General features: G+C 42.4%; 1 protein-coding gene across 1 annotated transcript in view; it reads left to right on the forward strand.

The window, feature by feature from the left end:
• CARMIL1 (capping protein regulator and myosin 1 linker 1) overlaps positions 1-19,809 on the forward strand; it is a 278,825-nt gene that overhangs the window by 256,822 nt on the left and 2,194 nt on the right. Inside the window, exons 35-39 of the mRNA XM_019540133.1 lie at positions 360-789; positions 4,830-4,908; positions 7,641-7,874; positions 11,092-11,232; positions 15,379-15,525. Of these exons, the coding sequence (XP_019395678.1) occupies positions 360-789; positions 4,830-4,908; positions 7,641-7,874; positions 11,092-11,232; positions 15,379-15,525 (1,031 nt within the window). The remainder of the gene's footprint in view (positions 1-359; positions 790-4,829; positions 4,909-7,640; positions 7,875-11,091; positions 11,233-15,378; positions 15,526-19,809) is intronic.

Below are 19,809 nucleotides of genomic sequence, written 5' to 3' on the forward strand. Positions count from 1 at the left end.
GTTCATAAAGGTGAATTTATGGATGTTCAGGGAGTGGGAGATAGGGCAGCTAATCTAGAGCCTTGGTGCAGCTCATAGCTTATGTTTGGAGCAGTTAGGTGCCCCTGAGATTAAAAAATATATTCACCCTATGTGGTTGCATGTCCATGTAGCATTACACACAAAGCCAGCCCTATAGTTCTTAGTAACTTGTAATAGAGTTTGGTTAATATTATGAAAGTTAATTGACCAGTAATTTATAACCATTAGATAGTGCTCAGGTAACATGCTAATGATTACAAAAAATGTTAGCTGTGCCTGGGGAAAGTAATTTAAAACTACTAAAAGAGGAGTTGATGAAAATGTCTCTCTCTTATTAGGAGACCATCAGTAAAAAGTTCCGACACCGGTGAGTCTAGTGAAACAGGTGATGAAAAGAAGAAAAGAGATTCTAGGAAAAGTGGCTTTCTCAACTTAATCAAGTCAAGATCCAAATCTGAGCGTCCTCAAACTGTCTTAGTGGCAGAGGAACCTGCATCGCCTAAGGGCATTGTCAAAAGCCCAGCTGTGGACATTTCCAAGAAGGAGCTCAAATCAGCCGAACAGAACGGCAGTGCAGAGCGAGTGGAGGAACTGAAAACGCCAGACTCTCTAGAGGAGACTCAGCCAGAGGATGCCACGAAGCCCGAGAAGAGTGACAACAAAGTCAGCCCCCAAGGTGGGCGGAGGTATGGAGTGCAAGTGATGGGCAGTGGACTCCTAGCAGAAATGAAAGCCAAGCAGGAGAAGAGAGCGGCCTCAGCTCAGAAGGTAGGGGCAGGTAGCTTTGATTTTGATTTGGGTGAACAGCACTGAAGGCCTAGGCTCTTCGAAATGTTCTCACAAGGGGAAGGGTCTGATGCTTCTCTTTGCAACGCAGGTGTTTCATTGGCACATGATGTGAGTACGTATCATAGAAGTTGGGGTTTGGGGTCTTGTGAACCCAGCATTCATTCCTGCCTGTGGCAGGGGTCAAGCTAGATGATCTGTTCAGGTCCCTCCTGACCCTAGCTACTGTGAAACTATGAAGTTAAATATGGGAAAGGCCTAATAGTCGGTATCCCATGCCAATGCAAGATTGTTCCTTATCGGCTAGTCAGGTTTGTAGGTGTCTGCATCCCTCTGTTTGAGGTATAAGTATTGTCAGTAATGAGGTCTTTTGAACAACTAATACATCAGTTGGAAATAAATCTCACTCTCAGGCAGTGTTTGCTGATATGAGACTTAACTTTCTTTTTACTTCATTGTACCCATTACTTCTTTGATATATTATGCCAGACATAACTGTTCCTATACTTCCTTTAAATAATATTATTCAAATACTGAGACTATGAGAAAGTAAAAGTTAAAATTATTTTGGGGTCATGCGTATGTAAATGACATACTTTCTATCATACATTTCAGCTGCCCTTTTTTGTGATCTGGTAGATGCTATGTTGAACTGGAAAACAAGTCTTCTGCCAGTACTGTTTAGGGAGCACTGTTCTTGTACATCTCAATATATTAATTCCCTGTAAACATGCACCTTATAGATGCAATTCATTTTTAATTTAAATGCAGTATAGAGTTAAAACTGCTTTTCTTCCAAGTTTTTCAACTACTATATTTCAGCACCTAAGAATAAGTGTTTACACTGGGGTTGCACAAAAGATGAACTGTTTGTGTTCAGAAATTTTCTTATTTCTCCTTTTCTTTCTCTCTTAATCATGCTGGTTTGAAATATGTAAGTGGTTTTGCATTCTTTATTTTGACCAAAAGCTAAACACTAAGTCATTTAGTATTTTTATAGTGGTGTTATGGGAGAATGCCTCCTTAATACATGTTCATTCGCAATCTAGGTGATAGAACACTGATTCCCTTAATATTTTCATATTTATCTGGATCCCATCATGTTAGTAAGTTATATTTTTCTTTAAGATACAGATGGTTGTTTAAATTCAGATCTACCCTATGTAAAAACAAAGCCATAAGGAATTTACTACTTCATTCATAACCTACCACAGCCTTATTGCAGTTATAAAGGATGAGCAGGTGCAGAGTAGATGAAAAGATGGTAAATGCATTTTTGTTTTCTTTTGCTTTGAATATGTTGTGTGAATTGGCATTAATGCCACAAGAGAAATGAGTAAGGTTTAATTAGCATTTTCCCCAGGCATATATTAAAGATCTAGCTCCATCTAGTGTTTGTAGAATCAATTTTTTTTTTAAAAACTACTTCTGCAACACAGACAACCAGGTTCATTTGCAACCTCATTTACAACCAGGCCTTTATTACAATTTATGCATTATTATGTACAAGTGCTCTTATTTCTGTCTCTCCCTTTGCCTTTTTATGGAGCCAAATTATTATTTGTGTGTATAACCTAATACAGGGGTGGACAATTATTTGGGCCCGGGGGCCACACAAAGAGTTTGATGAGTTGTCATGGGCCAGGTCAGCACACCTCTGCCTCCCCCACAACAACTTACTAAGAATCCCAATGCAGGATAGGGCCACAGGGGGCAGGGATCGGTGTTCAGTAGTGGGGTGGGCAAGCAAGGCTGGGAGTTTCTTCTGGGAGAATGAATATCTAAAAGAACATCTGGGAGAAGGTACAACACAGTCTTCCTGCACCCCAGGGTGCTTTACTTCCTCCCTCCCTCCAGTCGCTCACTGTACTCTGGTGCTGTAACTGAGTAGGGAGCAAAACATGCTCCCTTCACAATACCCAAGTTTCACATTTTAATAAAAATATATTTAGCTATTTTCTAATTTAAAGGGCCACACTTTGTGCCTGGTCTTTGCATGCAGGGCATCCTAGCTGCTTTGATCTATTTAGTCCTCCTAGTCTCCCTGCTCTTCCTGTGAGTGTGCATAGAAGGAAACAATATAATCCCAGAGTTTGATCCTGCATAGACAGGATCTTCCCTGAAAGAGCATTCTATGGATTCCTGATTCAGTTGACCTCAAGATGATCATAATGGATAATTGATGTATAGGAATGCTCCTTTCAAATTTGTTTCTTGAGGTAAAGACATAGTCTGATATTTCCAAGTTTGCCTAAAGTTAGATTCAGAAATATGATAAGCAGCCTGACTTTCAAAGGTTCTGGGGTTATCCTGCAGCTACTCTGAAGTCTGACTTTACTTGCGTGTTTATCTCTTCCCCCCCACTCCATGTTTTTCCCTTTATTTTACATCTTGGCCAAAAAAATGAGAAGGCATCTATGTTTTGGGGTACCCCAGGTCACGTTTCTAAAATTCTCTCTCTCTCACACCCACACACACCCACACACACCCACACACACAGAATAAACTAAGACCCATTGTAACAAACCAAGTCTGTTTTAATGGTGTTGAGACACCCTTGAGCTCTGCATCTTTCAGCTGTTATGCTGCTTGCCCATGGGTCAACTTCTCATTGAAGCACAATTTAGTTCCGCTTGCCCTCAGGCCTGACCTTGCTGTTCCAGCACAGAAAGGAAATTCTCTTTCAGTGAAAAATATTCGCCCTCCTTTTTTTTTTTTTACTAAAAAACAGTGCTTCTCTCTGATCAGGGGACTGCCCCACTCTGTCATCTGTTTTCTGCCAGTAACTTCTGCACTTGTCCAACAGGTTATCCCAGCTTCTGCTGGGGGGGAGGGAAGGACTAAGAATTAGCCCTGAGGCATAGGGGTTCCCTTAGGCAAAGAGCCTTCCTCAAAAGCATTCCTTATATACCTTATTTTAATATTCAGACCTCAGGGAGCATGTATGTATTATGCAAATTACTTCTTCCCCCTGAGATGCATCTACCTGACATGTCAGGTGTTATTCCTGATTTACAACTATATTTAAAATGTGTAGAAATATTTACATCCTTTCAGACAGATAAACAGTTAACCATATTTCTTTGGCTGTCAATTATTCAGGAGAGATAATTCTCTCATTCTACTCACAGGGTGAAAAATATCAATCTCTGTATGAGATTCCTTCTAGGTATATGTCTCCTGAGTGCTCCCTGCTAAGGGCTTCCCCTTTGAAATGTAAATATTTGTTTGGAGATGAGCTTCAGCTCATCTACACATGGCCACTTCCCTGGCTGGTCATTATGCATAGCCATCCCAAGCAGGGACTCTAGGAAATTAACTTTCCTGCTGTAAACTACTGTCTCTCAGAAGTACAGATAGTCTTTGTCTAAGCTAGTGATTCCAGACATTAATTGAGCATTCACCTCATTGCATAATTAAAGTCACAGGATAAAAACACAAAAATCTATTCACACTGAATGCCATAGTTCATACAAACATAAAAATGCTAAAACTGAGCATAATTTAGCTATAGGGTCAAGGATATATTAGTACGCCTAATTTGGGAAAATAGCTATGCATGACACCAAGACCTCCTAAATCAACGCTGCTTTTGGAGTAAAACTGTGACACCCATTCAACAGTGTGTGCTTCCAAATTGAATCTTTGAATAGGCATCATTTTTTTACCTAGGGCAGATAAAACTTATACATTTCATCCAGTATTTTATTTCATTTGGCACTGCTTAGGTTGATGAGGGGGGGAAGGTTTCTAACTGGACTCTCCAAGTACAGCTTTCATTCCCTAGAAGGTTTACCACTTAATGAGCATATTGTTGTGACCCTGCCAGAGCTATGGGTATTATTGGCAGCCAGAAATGGTGTAGTTCCCTTCCTGCATAGATTTGCAAAATATCAACACATTAAGTAGTGTCGCTTTCTTCAGCTTCTAATTTTTAGATAAGAGCTGCTTTATTTAAAAAAAAAAATTCTGAATTTTGATATTTATAAGTAATGATTTTAGGGACTTTCTCTCTCTCCTAGAAATTTGGAAATGATGTAGTTTCCCGGGATTCACATGATACTACAGCAAGTGCAGAACGACAGGATGGCAACAGTTCAGGTAAAGTTGTTTGGGTTTCCTCATCTAGATCATTTTTTAAGGCCAATAAAATATAACTCATGTAGCATGTAATCGCATCTCTCCCTTTTAACAAAAATGTAATATTCTGTAATCTTAGGATCACTGAAAAGGATTAGTAAAGGGCAACTAGTTTTCTGGTTTGTATTGTTACTGAATTTGACATCACTTCAGAGAGAGCCCATTCCACTGCTAGTTTGAAAACCAGTATTTTTTTCTCTTCGTGGTTATCTGGGGGCAAACAGGTAGAGAAGGGGGTCTTCTTGCATGCTGTTCCTCCAGTTCTCTTAGAGGGTGCTGACTGACAACAACAGCAAGAAAGCTGACACTGAAAATCAAAAAATGGCAGATAGTTTCAGGCACAGAGGAAAAACGGAGCCCTGAATATGATTGCCATTACTGAAAACAAGGCTAAAATATAACCAGTAGATCATTTTGCAGAGTCTATAGTACTCATATGCCATACTGGGTTGGTAGTTCTGGTCAGTGATATACTTAATTCTCAGAATGGTTATAACATAGTCATGTTCAGTTCAAGGTCCCCTCACTGCTTTGCCAACGTATCTAAATTTGGCCTACATAGTACAGAAGTGTAGTTCAAGCTCCACACCTATTCAGATCTGGAACTTTGTGCTGGGATTGTCAAACCACGCCCATCCTGATGATGATTTGTCTGTCACAGGGAGTCATTTGGTAGCAGCTGGACTGAAAAGCATGCGCTAAAAATCTAATGCCAGTTCCTCAAGAGTGGCACTGGGCATTTCAAGGGTATAAGATAACAGTGTTGTCAAAGTATATGAAAATTAAGTTAAAACTCATTTTAAAAAAGAGTTTCTGATTTAGCTGCTGGCTGATTGCTTGTGTTGGAAACCTATTTGCAGTTTTGGACCATTTCTAAATGCAGTTTAAAAGCTAGTGTGCTCACAGCATGAAACAATGATCTTAAGTCAGCCTGGCTTCACAGACTGATACTTTTTGGAGAAGGAAGAATTGCCTTATTTATTTTCTGTATCCTAATAAGATATGAGGCCGCAGGAATGAGAAAAAGTGGGTGCGCAAAGACTTAAAGGGGGAGTTGACCTCAGTTTTTCTCTGTTGCTCATTGCTGCCTGTGACATGAGTCCACCCAGACTCACTGCAGCATAGCACAGCAGCCATTCTGGCTCTTGCTGCCAGATTTCTTTAAACCACTGTTAGGTAAGGAGCTCCCTCTGGCCACTCCCTCCTGTTACAGCTACAGTTTGCCATTGTTTTTAGCTAATTTGTTTTATCTTATGCTATTCAAATAATGTTACCGGGCCTGAGATTAGAAAGGCAAGAAATAGAGTCAAAGGAAAATTGGGGCATATTACTGAGAAAATGGTAGGCAGGATGGGATTCAGAAAGAATGTTTTCCTTTCTCTTGGTTTGGGTACCCAGTTCTTCTCCCTCTCATGTACATACATACACACACTCACTTGCCTTCACAGAAAAGTGCAGTGGAGGGAAATGGGAAAGCCATCCTCTGTTTGCTTGTAATACTAAAATGTATTATACATGTTCACCTGCTACCCAGTCTTTTTGGTTAGCCCTAAACTCAAAGCTGTCAAACTAAGTATGTAACCTGGAAAGACATTTGGAGACTCCCTGCAATTAGCTATACCAATATTTTCACACATTGCACTTAGAATTCCTGTGCTCAGCACTACTGTAACAAGTAGGTTTTCTCAACTGGAATAGCAGTTACCTAGGCCAAATCCACATCAAGTTATGCCAAAGCAGGCTATCTAAATTTAGGTGAATTATGTTCAAAGCATGAAACTCTGCAAGTCATTTAAAACAAAGCAGGCTTCCCTCCAGAGATCAGCTACACATCCACATAAGCCTTCTGGAGTCCTCCCAGAATTGGGAGGAAGGAAATAAGGGCAGGTATTTTGGTTATTTGTATGCAGGTTTTCAATACATTTTTTACCAGTTTGCACAGCTGGCTGTAGCTGTGTTAAATTTAAGTTCTTGGAAGAAAATGTGATTTGTGTGCAAACGTGTTCAGGTTTTGCTTGGAATCAATAATGTTTTAATAAACTTGCTAATGTTCAGGACAGTGTTCCATGTGCAAAGTTACCTGCTACATCAGAAGATTGTGTAGTTAAGGCTTCGCCCTCTAATAAATTTCAAATCTGATCTAAAACCAAATAATAACAACATGCAGTTCTACTCACTGACAGTTCAGGATTTTGCCTCCGTTCTGGATTCCTTGGTTTTGTTTTCAGCAGCAGGACTGAAAATAAAATACTGGCTGCATTTTTCAGCTTTGGTCCATAGAGACACTACTCCCACTGGCACTAAACAGCCAAAGATTAGTAGCTCTTGTGCTGAGACCTTCCTGGTTTCCTAGCAAGCAGATCATGCCATCTGCTCCTGAAGTCCTGAATTGGAGTGCCAATTCAGCACCACTTGAAATAGATCCAAGATGGCAGAGACACCAAGACCTCTCAGGTAGATGAATGAGTTGTAGGAGCTGCCAAATGCTCTGTGCAATCATTTAAACATCCACATCGTTGGATGCCTCTGGAACCAATGCTGAACTTGGAACGGTGGGCGTTCACCCATTACTGCCTTTATACTGTGTGCTTTTACTGATTGGGGGGGGGGGGTGCCATGTGAATGTACTTAAACAGCATTCCTCCTCTTTGAGTAGGATGTTATTTATTTATTTAGTCCTTCGTCCATTTTAGTGCCTAAGCTCCAGCAGACCCTTCCAGAGAACCGTTTTGCCTCAAGTAAAGGTGACTCCATTGTGGCATCAGCAGAAAAAAATATCAAAACAGAACCGAAGGCAGAAGCCAGTGCAAAGGCTCGAAGTTCTTCCAATACACCAACCAGCCCGAAGCCCCCACTGCAGTCAGCAAAGCCCAGCCTGACTGGACGACCCACAGTCCCCCAGAAACCACGCTCTGCCTCTCGAACTGGTGAGGAGAGTTTTTGGGTGCCTGTTATCCTTGCAGGGTACTTTGATCAGGGTTTTTGTGTGTGAATGGTGAAGAAAATAGTAGCTAAATGCTGAAGGGAAATTAAATGTGAAGAGAGAGAGAGGTTTTTCTTTCACTTTCTCTTGAATTGCTTTCTTTCCCTGCCACCCCTAATTCTAACTGATGCTTTTTAATTACTGGAACTATGATCAGTAATGGTAAATTTTGAAAAGAAATAATGGAAACAATGATGGATTACAAAAAGTCACCAGAGCTCTTTCATGCTAATTATTATTTTATGAAAATAGTGCATGGAGAGCCTATTCAGGATTGTGATAGGCACTGAATGAACTGCCTTTTGTATTTTCTCTAAATCCCTACTCTAAACACCAAATGCTTCATTTTTTATTTTTGTGCAGGTTCCTCTTAACCCCTTGAGCAATTGACTGTTTACCCCATGCAGTTTATACAAATCTCTTCCATGCCAAAGCTCTTAATTTTCACTTTGGTTTTAATTTTATCTATCTTTCTCCACCTGTTTCCCTCTATTGTTCTGTCTTACAGCTCTTTGCCTGAAGGAATTATTCTTCCCACTCTAAATCAGTAGGTTTAGTCCTTATAACCCTGCAGGGCTGCTACTTAAGCTGCTACTAACCTACTTAAGCTGCTACTAACCTCTTCTCTTCCATAACCTCTTGTTTTAGGTATTATCCCAAGACTTTAAATGAAGTTAAAATTAAATGATTCTGCTAGTTTCCTATACATTTACTTACCAGTGAGCTATCAGGCAACTCCTCCCCTTCTCCCACTCCCCAAAGATAATGATGCATTGGGGGTGAAACATTAAACAGCGAAATCAGATTCTGCTGACAGCCATTATAAGCATAGTTTATTAATGACTAATGAATGAAAAGCATGAGTGTAGTCACTACCAATCTTGATGTACTTGTGTCACTTGCAAATATTAGAAAAGTACCATTTACAGATTGAAGTTGTAGCCTCTTTGCCCCTGTTTTCATATTTGGGCATTATCTTGGGTGCCCATATGTCCCAGATTGCCTGGGACAGTCCTGGATGTCAGAGGCTGTCTCAGCATCCTGCCCATTGGAGAAAATTGAAGCAAAAGTCCCAGATTGGTGTGAACCCACCTGAACATGCCTAACTTCTGACTCAGAAACCAGGCATTTGTGGGTGGGTTTGTTCCAATCTGGGACTTTTGCTTTTCTCTAGAGAGCCCAGCCAGTTGGCTGCTCCCTGGTCCGTACCCCACTGGGCTGCAAGCGGAGTCCCTTGCACAGTAGAGTTGTGAGGAGGAGCCATAGGTTCATGTGTGGGTGTCCCACGATCTGGCCCCACTCTTGGGCTCTGTGGGATTGGGGCTGTGTGCATGTGTATTTTCGTTTGTGCACTGCACTGTCTTGCCCAGCCCCACTCTTGGGTGCCGCAGGATTGCTGGGGGCAGCGGAGAGAGGGAGTTGCACATGTTGGCACCCCCTTCATCCCAGATTTCCCTCAAATTATTACGGTCACCCTTGCATTACCTAGCCCAGCCTCTGCATCAGTTAGAGCTTAGTTTCCCTCTGGTGCCTGATCAACCCTTAGCATTTAGGTTGTCCTATACTGTATATTTTATTCATAATCAGAGAATAAGAGAAGCATTCAAGTACACATGATCAGATGTTTATAGGTAGAAGTTTAGCCTTCTTTTTTAAGAACATAAGGTATCTAACATATATACATGGTAGAAAGGACTGACCCTCATGTGCAGCTCTCTGTTTTTTGCATCTCACATGTCCTACAAAGGCATATGTTTTAGGCTGCATCTGTTCATCACTGTTTCCACTGGTTCAGCTCCTCAGGTAATGATAAAAATAATAGTGTTATTGCAGACTAGCATCCCACAAGAAGTAACCATGATGGGAAAAAAATGGGTTATCAGAGTTCTCCTTGCATTCAGACAAGGTTCTTTGGGTAAATCTGGTATCTTTCATTAGACCAACTCAAATAGCTGGAAAAATTCTTCTTAGCAAGCTTTTGGGTATAAATACCCTACATCATGCATACCTAAAGAATCTTGTCTGCCTATGTCCTTAAACCAACATGGCTACAACCTATAAACCTCTTTTCAGGCTTCTTTTGTTTCTTGTCATCAGTATAGTTGGACCACTGGTATGAAATTCCATAAGAAATTTTAGCGTAGAGGAATTCCTATTCTTTTCCGTGATTCATCTGGATAAAGTCTTGTTCAGTTATTGGTTCTTTTGTAAGTGTAATGACTTTAAATGGTCCATTATAGTAACAGGCTACTACCATTCAAAAGATGGTTCTTCTTTTGCAAGCAGCGTATTTCAAGATAAGTAAAATGTACTAGTCTGCATAGAGGGGTCTGCATAGAGTCTATATTACCTTCTCAGCCTTTTGGCTCTGATCAAGTGTTTATTTGACATGCATAATACACATTTGACCAATAAGGGGCAGTCTGTCATGTTTAGCCAGATCCTTAATAAAGGATTTAAAAATGCCTGTTTTCTTCAAGTTGAAAGTAGGGACAATATTTATTTTTGGAAAAGGATATGTATTATGGAAGCTACAGTAATTCCTACCAGTATTTGTACCTTAAAATATAACATTCTGACAGTCTATTTATGACGTGTGGTTTTATTTTTTTAGAAATTAGAGCTATGAATAAGAAGTCTAGCTTGATTGATTTGCCACATTAATAGGATTACCAGTGTGGCAAAAAATATTTTTTTTAAATTGGAATAATTTTCTTTAACCTTTCTTTCTTAATTGTGTTTCCTTTTCTGTATAGCCTGACTGCAAATTGTGTTGGTCTCATCACATATTTATGTGCTGCATGTGTAGGTCAACACAATAGAAGTATGGTTTACATGATAATAACAGCTACAGTCAAACAAGTAATGACTGTATATGAGCTCAACTAATTTATACCTCCATTTTTAAAAATCTTTAATCTAGCAAAATTCTTACAAACCTGGTGAGTATGATCATGTGTTCTCTTAAACTTGTAAAAATTCCTGAATTACCTTTTTTGCTTGCTAAAAACTCTAGCATAGACATTGAGTGTATCCATGGTGTTGTTAGTTGCACATTGTGCTCTTTTTAAATTGTGTTACATGTGCCTGCTGCCTGGGTAGTATTCTTGGAAGCAATTTAGCAAGACTGTATCTGTGTATGTGTTTTGGTGTATCCATAGAAGATCTCCCAGAGTCTCCATCTGGCCCAGGTTCCCCTAAAGTTGCTCTGCTTCCACCTGTGCTAAAGAAAATTACTTCTGATAAAGAAAAAGATGGTCAGAGCAGCCCCCAGCCCACAATCAGATCCCTCTCCCAAGAAGGTAAGACTGTCAATATAAACAATGTTACACAGTCCTTCTCCTGGCATAAAATGTACTAATGCTGCTTTTTAAAAATCAGCTATTCATAATTTCCAGATTTCTGTGTTGCCTTTTCTGGAGGGAAGCTTCTTTGTACTCAGGGTAGAAAGCAAGAAAAGGGTGTGTGATAACTCAGAGATCAGCAACCTTTGGGTCATGCTGGTTGTTCAAAGATATATGCATCCACTGTCAATAATAATCTAATGTACTTTCACTGAAACAATTACCAGATAAACATTAATGGGCAGTGATATCATTTCCATTATATTTTGTTCAATTAAAAGCAGTCTGTTGATATGCACTGGTGACAAAAAATGCTAAATGCAGCTGCCTTGGCCATCTGGTAGGGCAGAGAGTGAAATTTATTCTTTTGGGCAGCTTGTTCCAGTTTGCCTTGTAACTCTGTTCCTGTCTTCTGGGATCATTGCACTGTACAAACTGTATATCACACTCATGCTCTATATTTTGGGTTGCATAGACAAGGACATACAATAAGCTTCTTTCTTCTCATTGCCTTTTTTCACACACACTTGGAATTTCTACCCCTACTGGTGCATTTTCTCTCTCCTGAGTTTGCATTTTGAGGAAGTAGATTTCTTAGAGTTGGGAGTACTGGGGGAGGAGACTTCTAAAAACACAGCTGCGTACAGTAAGTTGAACCTAACGTGCATTATCTTCACTGAGGTTATCCAGCCACAGAGTTTGAAACTGGGTAAAAGTCAGTGGGTGAGACTCTCATGCCTGCTCTGGCCCCCACTGCAAAATGTAAAGCCTTAGTTCCATATAGGAAAGAGAAGAGAATCCACTTTTCTTCAGAGGACAGCCACACAATACAGAGAGGGTTTGGGGATGTAAGGAAAAAGCAAGCAGTGCTGTCACCCAGGTAAGCTGCCATATTGTATGCCACCAGGGCTTGGTAATTTAAGCCAGGGCTGGCTGCAGCCCTAGAAGGCACAAAGGTAGCTTTAAAATCACCTCTCCCCTCCATTTCTCATGGGCTGCAGTATCATCCAGGTTGTTCAGATATTGTTGGGGTTTTTTTGTAGAAAATCATAGCTTTGGTGACTCGTGAAGTAAAGATACTGTACTGCTGGTCAAGAAGAGAAATCATTGCATTCTGCTAATGTAGCAGCTGGAGAGTCCTTGAGTTGTGCAAAACTGGCATAGCTCCCACTATGAGTTGCTTCTGTTTTGGGGGTGTGCTGAGGGTTTGTGCAGGGGATGCTCTGCTGCAGCAATACCTGACTAGCATAATAGCTGCAAAGGGGACAGCAGGAACTTGCACCAGAGCCAAACTAGCTATCTGAATCTTTAGAAGTAAAGGGATTAGAAAACTAATATAGAGCTGTAAGAGGATGTGCCTCAAGAGCAGTCATGACACCCTCTAATGGCGGCCTTTGTCTTGCCCTGCTCTCGCTCCAGCCCCTCAGGGACTTGCCCTGCTGCCCCACCTGCCATGCCTTGATGTTAAAGATGGTGAGGGGAGGCTGCCCTCAGAGGCTGGGGAGCTTTGGGTGCTTTCTATACTCAGTTCTTCTCCCCAGTTCACCTTGGCTCACTTAATTTATGTTCTGGCCTGGACACCTACAGTCCCTTGGCCTTGGGACTCTGACCACTGGCTCTAATTGCCTCAAGGGCTAAATTTGTGGCGTCTTGGCTTGTCTTTCAGCAACACCCATGCCTCACAGATGTTGTTTTACCTTTGTAGGGGCCTCAGACCTCTTGGCATTAGCCCATCATTGTTCTGGCTGCAGACCTCTAGCCCTGCTCCATTTGTCATGTACCTGGTTTCTCAGTCTCAGCCCTTCCTTTTACTTCATTCTTTAGGCCCCAGGCCCTGTCTTGCATTGTCCTAGCCCCCTGGTGCCCCTGGCCCAGACAAGGCTGCTCACAGTCTGTTCCAGCCTCCTGGCATCCCTGGCCTAGGACAAAGCTACTCACAGTTCAGGCCAGCCCCCGTGGTGCTCTTAGCCCAAGCAAGGGTGCCTTCTCCCTGCTACAGCCCCTGGGCCCCTGACCCATGTAGGGCTTTATGCTGGGTGCCCCTCAGGCACCCTTGTGGCCTCCTTACCACACCTATCAGTCACACCCAGTCCTCCAGTTCTCTGCTAGCTACAGATCACTCATAACCCCTTCTGGGTCTCCCTGGGGTCCCAGCAAACTCCCAGCCAGTAGCTTGCAGCTTCCCTTTGCAGCTTCCCCAGATACTGGGTTGCCCCTGTTGCACCCCAGGCCTGCAGGAGTTCGGTTCTCAGTGGCAGTCATGGCCAGACTACCAGTTCTGGCTCAAGAGCTGGGCTTTTAATAGGCTGGGGCTCTGCCCTTCCAGGTCAGTGGCTAAGCCCTTACCCAGCTCTCTGGTGTTGTGGGTAAGGCCTGAGCTGCCTTGACTGCCTCCTCCTTTGCTGCTCTTTTAACCCTTTGTGGGTTTCCTTGGCTACTTATTGCCATGTGGCTGGCCCCAGCCTGGCTGCCTATCATATCATATCATATCATATCATATCATATCATATCATATCATATCATATCATATCATATCCCTGCAATGATGTCTTCCTATCTCTCAAGTATCAGGATTTAAGGGGTCCCTGCTGAAAGAGCCAAGTTCTTTTGCAGCCCAAACCCCACTGGGTCCTGAAATAGCTTGGCTGGATTTGAGGCATGGGACCCGGGTCTCTAAAATCTATAATCCTGAAATTATGAACATAGGTCTTCCTGGCATGTCAAAGTAGAGACACTGCATTACTTCCTGATAAATCCAGACTTGATACATAAATTTCTGATAAATACTAACCTGCATTTTTTGGCCAGATTCTCATCAGTGTGCAACAGAGACCCCTTTACTGCCTGTAAAATTAGCAATAGGATACCACATTCCAAATATTCATCAAGTCAGCATACTCTGTCTTTTGCAAAGCCTTTCACCACCAGTAGGGTATGATAGGGAGAGAGAAGGTGCTGGGGATGGAATTCTGCTACCTATAATATTCAGCTCCATGCAGCTGTAAGATGCTACTTCCCCAAAAGAACAAGCTTCAGGTTGACCAATTTGATAGTCCTAGAACAGACTCATGAAATCACTTGGTGTCACTGATCTCAACCTTGGATTCCGTCCATATGGAGAAAACAAAAACAGAAAATGAGCAATGCAGCAACCTTTCTTGCAGTTCTTAGGAGCTTTGCTTTATATGAATAGATAAAGTTACCCTGATATTTACTTATTTCTGTATGGGGAATGCCCACACAATTGCAAATATTGAAGTAAAGTATTGTTTTCTTAAGAGAGCTGGCAAGTTTTTATACCTGATGATTGCACACATTAATAAGTATGGATGATCTGCCTGTTTTAAAATTTGTTCATTGCATACAAATTCTGGTTGATGAAGGGTGATGTGCTCTCTCACATAGAAGCTCTGACCTAGCAGGCAGTTTGCTGCTCTTACACGCTGAGAAAACAGTTGAAAAATAGTTTATTATTGCAAAAATAGGATTTCCCGGTCCCTATGACAATGCTGCATCTGCCTCAGGAGGTAGACCAGAAATTAGCAAGTTCCATTTATCTAGGGAATGTAATAAATAGTACTGCCCAGTTTTTGTTTGTTTTTGGGAGGTGGGGCGGTAGCCAGGATTCTTAAGTCATTTTTTTTCCTTTACTGCTGGTACCATACTTGTTCCTCCCAATTGTTCCTATCTGTTTCTTCCTCTGCCTCCTTTGTAACTAGCCTGCTCAGCCTTTCCTTCAACTGGTAAATCACTACAAATCTGCCTGAAGTGCTGGTAACATGATTTTATCCACTGAGGAAGGAAAGTAGAAATTAGACTGGAGCTTGATTATAAATCATCCTTATGGTAATGAATGTAACTATGCTGTTTGGAACAATCTCAGAACACACCTCTTTTCATTATATTTCCCGAACATTGGCTGCAGAATTCTGTAATGACAACAGGTGCAGTTCAAGCAAACATCAAATACATAGTATATTATAGTCTGAGTGATTTGTTACATGGGGTAGATGAATAAAATTATCTTTTAATTAACCATTGCCTTCCTTATATGGCTTATATGTAAGGTTTAGGGGATAAACATTAATGCATTTTCCCTGCTAGAGCAAACAGGAGATTATAACAAAAGAGATACAGATCTTGACTGTGAGAAGCCAGCCAGTGGAGGCAAAAGAATCTCAAGACAATACTCTACCAGTGCAGAAGAGGAAGTGAATGAGCATGGGCACAGGAAATCACAGGCAACAACTGGTTAGCACCTTCCATTTTCATTTCTCATTTGCATAATTTTGATTAACTGGTACTAACAAAGAAGAGAACGCTATGGAAAAGAGCTGCAAAGAGCCTGACTGAACGTTTTGATCTGTCACCAAAAAATGAGGAAAAAAATCTAATGGGAAACTAATCAGATATGCACTCCCACAGGAGACTTTGTCTCTAGATATTATCCAAAATAAAAATATATGTGCATTTTTCCTCCATGATGACAGCACTGAACACTAACATAAAGCACAATGATGTTCTCTGATAGAGAGAGCTGCTGCATAAGTGCAAAGGATTACACATTGCTTATTAGCAGGCAATTATCTACCCATGTAGAATACTACCTCAGCTGAATTATGTGATTGTGATTTCCTAAGACCTGCACCTGTATAATTAAAGCCTTTACAAAAAAAAATTGAGCTTGACTATTGTTAATGCCAGTTTTTAGCACATCAGTCACTGAACGTTTTGAGAACTAGAGAATCTACTCATGTTAATCCAGAGCTTTTGTTTTTCAGTCTAAGAAACAATACTTCAGCAATTCTGTTGAACCCTATGTGCTTATGTGGCTTTCTTGAGCAGCAGTTTTGGCATATTGCAAACTTATTCAATGAACAATTACCAAAATTTGATTAAAAAATTAATTTTAAAGCTACCTTTGAAAAATGATTGTTCTCAAAATGTTGGGTGTACGTACACTGGTTGCCTTTCATATATTAGTTAATTTTAATAATTGTTTTAAATTATTTTTCATGAGGTATTTTTGTTTACTCTGATGTTTTGACACTAATACTTAGTTTTATTCTTCAACTTTTTTTAGATGCATCTCATTTTGTAACACCATGCCCCTGTGTATTTCATTCTTGGTATCATTTCTTTTAAGGAAGTAGACTATTTTCTGCCTTAGCCCAAGGAATTATCCTTTTTCTTTCCTGTTGTGGGAATAAGAAAATATATCAAATTGGAGACATCTCCTTTAACTTAGCCGGCATGTTCCACCGTCATAGTTCAACATGAATTATGCACATTCTTGATAGTGAATCTTACTTTAAGATGTTATGCGGCATATGAAACTTCTATGGTCCAGATCAGGTCTGTCCAGTTTCCCACAATCAAGGGTTACCCATCACATCAGCCATACACTATGAGGGTGGACACCTGAGATCCCCCACTGCATGGACAGGACAGTGTTTTCGACAGCCCACTGCCTTCCAGCTGTATGGGCACTGAATAGCACCCCCCATTCGGGTGGCACCCACCCTCCATCCAATTAAATGTTGCACGTCCAACCAGTTTAAGGCACGGTAAAATGACGAACCAGCCATAAAAATGTTTCACAAATAACCTAGAATATTTTTATTGATGTTTTATATCGTGCTTTATTGAACATGTGGTACATCCACACACCAGAGCTGCAAACAGGGGTAACTGAAAGGCCTTCCTCATTGGGGAGTTTAAACCTGCCAGGAGACTTTTATGCCCCCCACTTAGCAGCCCCATCAGAGCTGCCCACCACAGGGTTTTAAATCCCCACAGGCAGGTACCCAGCTTCCAAGTTATCAGTGCAGGAGGATCCCAGGGGTATGATCCTGGGTTCCCCCTATACAGACATGTAGTAATGATGCAACTGGGATCTGATCCTTAATCTCAAAATCAAACCTCCTGCCATGAATGTGTGATGTGGCTGGAGGCATGATTTTTGGGATTGGGGATCAAATCCCATCATACCATTAAATAAACACATGCCAGGGGCCTTATTGGTATTTTCAAAAGTGAGAAGTAGTGCTGAAAGTCAGGGGGACTCTAATGGTGTTTCGACTATTAATGTACCAAAGGCCCTTTTGAAAATGTTACCCTGTTTACAATGTCATTAATCATGTGAAACAGCAGATTGGTCTTGGAAGATGCAGCAAAGTGAAAGGTATTGTTTGATGTTGCAGTTTTTGGAGTCTCAACATATATAACAGAAATGGGACATTTCTTTATAATCTCTCTTTTTTAGGCACTGAAAATTGTGCAAAATTGGGTTAATTTGTTAGGTTAGCTAGAAATCTGTTTCAGTCCCACTTCTGTCACTGACTCAGGCTTCAAACAGGCGTTTGTTTCTAGTGGTGGAAAGTTCTGAGAAATTTCCACTGCCAGAAATTTTTTCTGGGAGAGGGAGCAGTACAGGTGTTCAGCCTGCAGCTGCCTCCTCTCCCCTACTCTTTGCGCCTTCCCCAGACTCGGGTGATCCTGGTCTCTCCTGGCCTGGGTGGAGTGAAAGTAATAGAGATCCCCACTCTGGGGTGTTGGCAGGGAGCTTCACCAAGTGCTATAGTCTGCTCCCAGAGTTCTGGCAGTGATTGGAACAGTGGGGCAAAGTCCCCCCACCCATGCTGCATACTGGCACAGGGAGTCTTTCCCAGACCAGTTGAAGAGGGGAGTGTACAGACATTCATTGTCTGAGAGAGTTTCTCTCATAAGGGAGACTTGCCAGGTTGATACCTGGAAAATCTTTTTCCCAGGGATGCATATTTCCCCTGGGAGAAATTGAATGAATGTGTGTATGCTAGAGGTGCACCAACACTCAGTTCAATATCAGACCGGTACTGATATAAAGAAAAGTAGCCGTATCAGAAAAGGGCCTGATGTGGGCAGTAATTTGGCCGATAAATGCCCGTGTGTGTATGCAGCTGCAGCGCAGAACACAGGCAATGAGGAACACAGCCCGGCAGCATGGAGACCTGCGTGCAGCTGGTAAGTCTGTTGTGGTAGGAAGGGGTGTGGGGGCAGGGGCAGATCAACACCCCTCCATGGTGAGGGAGGGAGGGGGCAGGGGCAGGGGCAGGTGATGCCCAGCCAGGGTGGGGCAGAGTATGGGACAGGGCTGTGGCTCGGACAAGGGAAGGGTCGTGCCCCCAGATCTGTGTGGGGTGAGGTGGCTGGTCTGTAGCTGCGGTCTGGAGCCAGGGCTGCCCTGGGCTTTTCTTGTCGGGGGCTATGGAAGGGGCTACAGCCGCCCCAAATTTTGCCATAGCCCCACTCCCAGTGCCGCTGCCACACACCCAGCACAGCCCAGGCTCTTCCCTGCACATGGTGGGAGGTAGGGGTTGTGCCAGGAAGATCTGAGGCTGTGCCAGGCATGCGGTGGCAGCTCTGGAAGCGGGCCTGTGGTGAAATTTGGGGTGGCTGCAGCCTTCTCCGTAGCTGCCCGCCCCAAGCCCAGCCCCTGCCCAGCAGCTGCAGCCCACCCACAGTGCCCCGAGCAGATCCAGGGGTATACCCCCACCTCAGGGTATGCACAGTGGCAGGAGCCACCGCCCCACTACTCCCCCACTCCCCCCATGCCCCAATGAGCTGCAGCTCCATCCTGTGCCCCGCCTCAGCTGGGCAGCACCTACCCCAACCCCTCCCTCACTGCAGGGGGCATTGATCTGCCCCCCTCATGCCCCTTCCCTCCCTCCTCCTTTTCCACCACAATAGACTTACTAGCTGCATGCAGCTCTCCACACTATTTTGGAAATCGGATCGGTATTGGCCCCCAAAATCTCTGTATGCCCTTAGTTTCTACCAGGAGAGCAGCGGTTCTTATGGTAGAAATATGGTGTCTTCAGTGGGTGACCCTGAGCAAGTCAATAAGGCCCAGATTTTAAAAGATATTTAGGCATCTAGCACAGGGAAATCATTGGTAGTTGGGAACCTAAATACTTTTAAAAATGATGTTCTCAGCTTTTTGGTGACTCATTTTTCCTACCTTCAAAATGTGGATCAGAACATTAGATGAAATGGCTGCACAATTACTAATTATTTTTTACTTCCATATTTTGGCTATCTGTTTTGAATGACAAATTATCATCTGGGCAGGTCACATGCACTCTTTGTATGTACTGGTCTTACATATTTAACATAGGCAGATTCCTTTGTGTGTGTGTGTGAGAGAGAGAGACCTTACATCACAGTACAGATCCAAACAGGTGCCCTTTGTGGCTAGAGTGAAAAGTTATGAGGGCAGATTCTGTGCTCTGCTGCTGCTTCTAATGTGAAACAAAACTAGATTTTCAGGGTTTCATATTCCTGAGTAAGGAACCCGTTTGAACTAAATGCTAAGGGAGTTGGTTTGCAGCAGTGTTGTTCCCCTGGATCCCCCTGAGCGTTTATCATTTAGCGTTATTTCAGGAATAACGGTCACAAGCTGGCGGAGGGTAGGTTTAGATTAGATATTAGGAGGCGCTACTTCACAGTCAGGGTGGCTAGGGCCTGGAACCGGCTTCCAGGGGAAGTGGTGCAGGC

This window comes from Crocodylus porosus, unplaced genomic scaffold (assembly GCF_001723895.1).
Source record: "Crocodylus porosus isolate Cpor-Errol unplaced genomic scaffold, CroPor_comp1, whole genome shotgun sequence".
Classification (NCBI taxonomy): Eukaryota; Metazoa; Chordata; order Crocodylia; family Crocodylidae; genus Crocodylus; species Crocodylus porosus.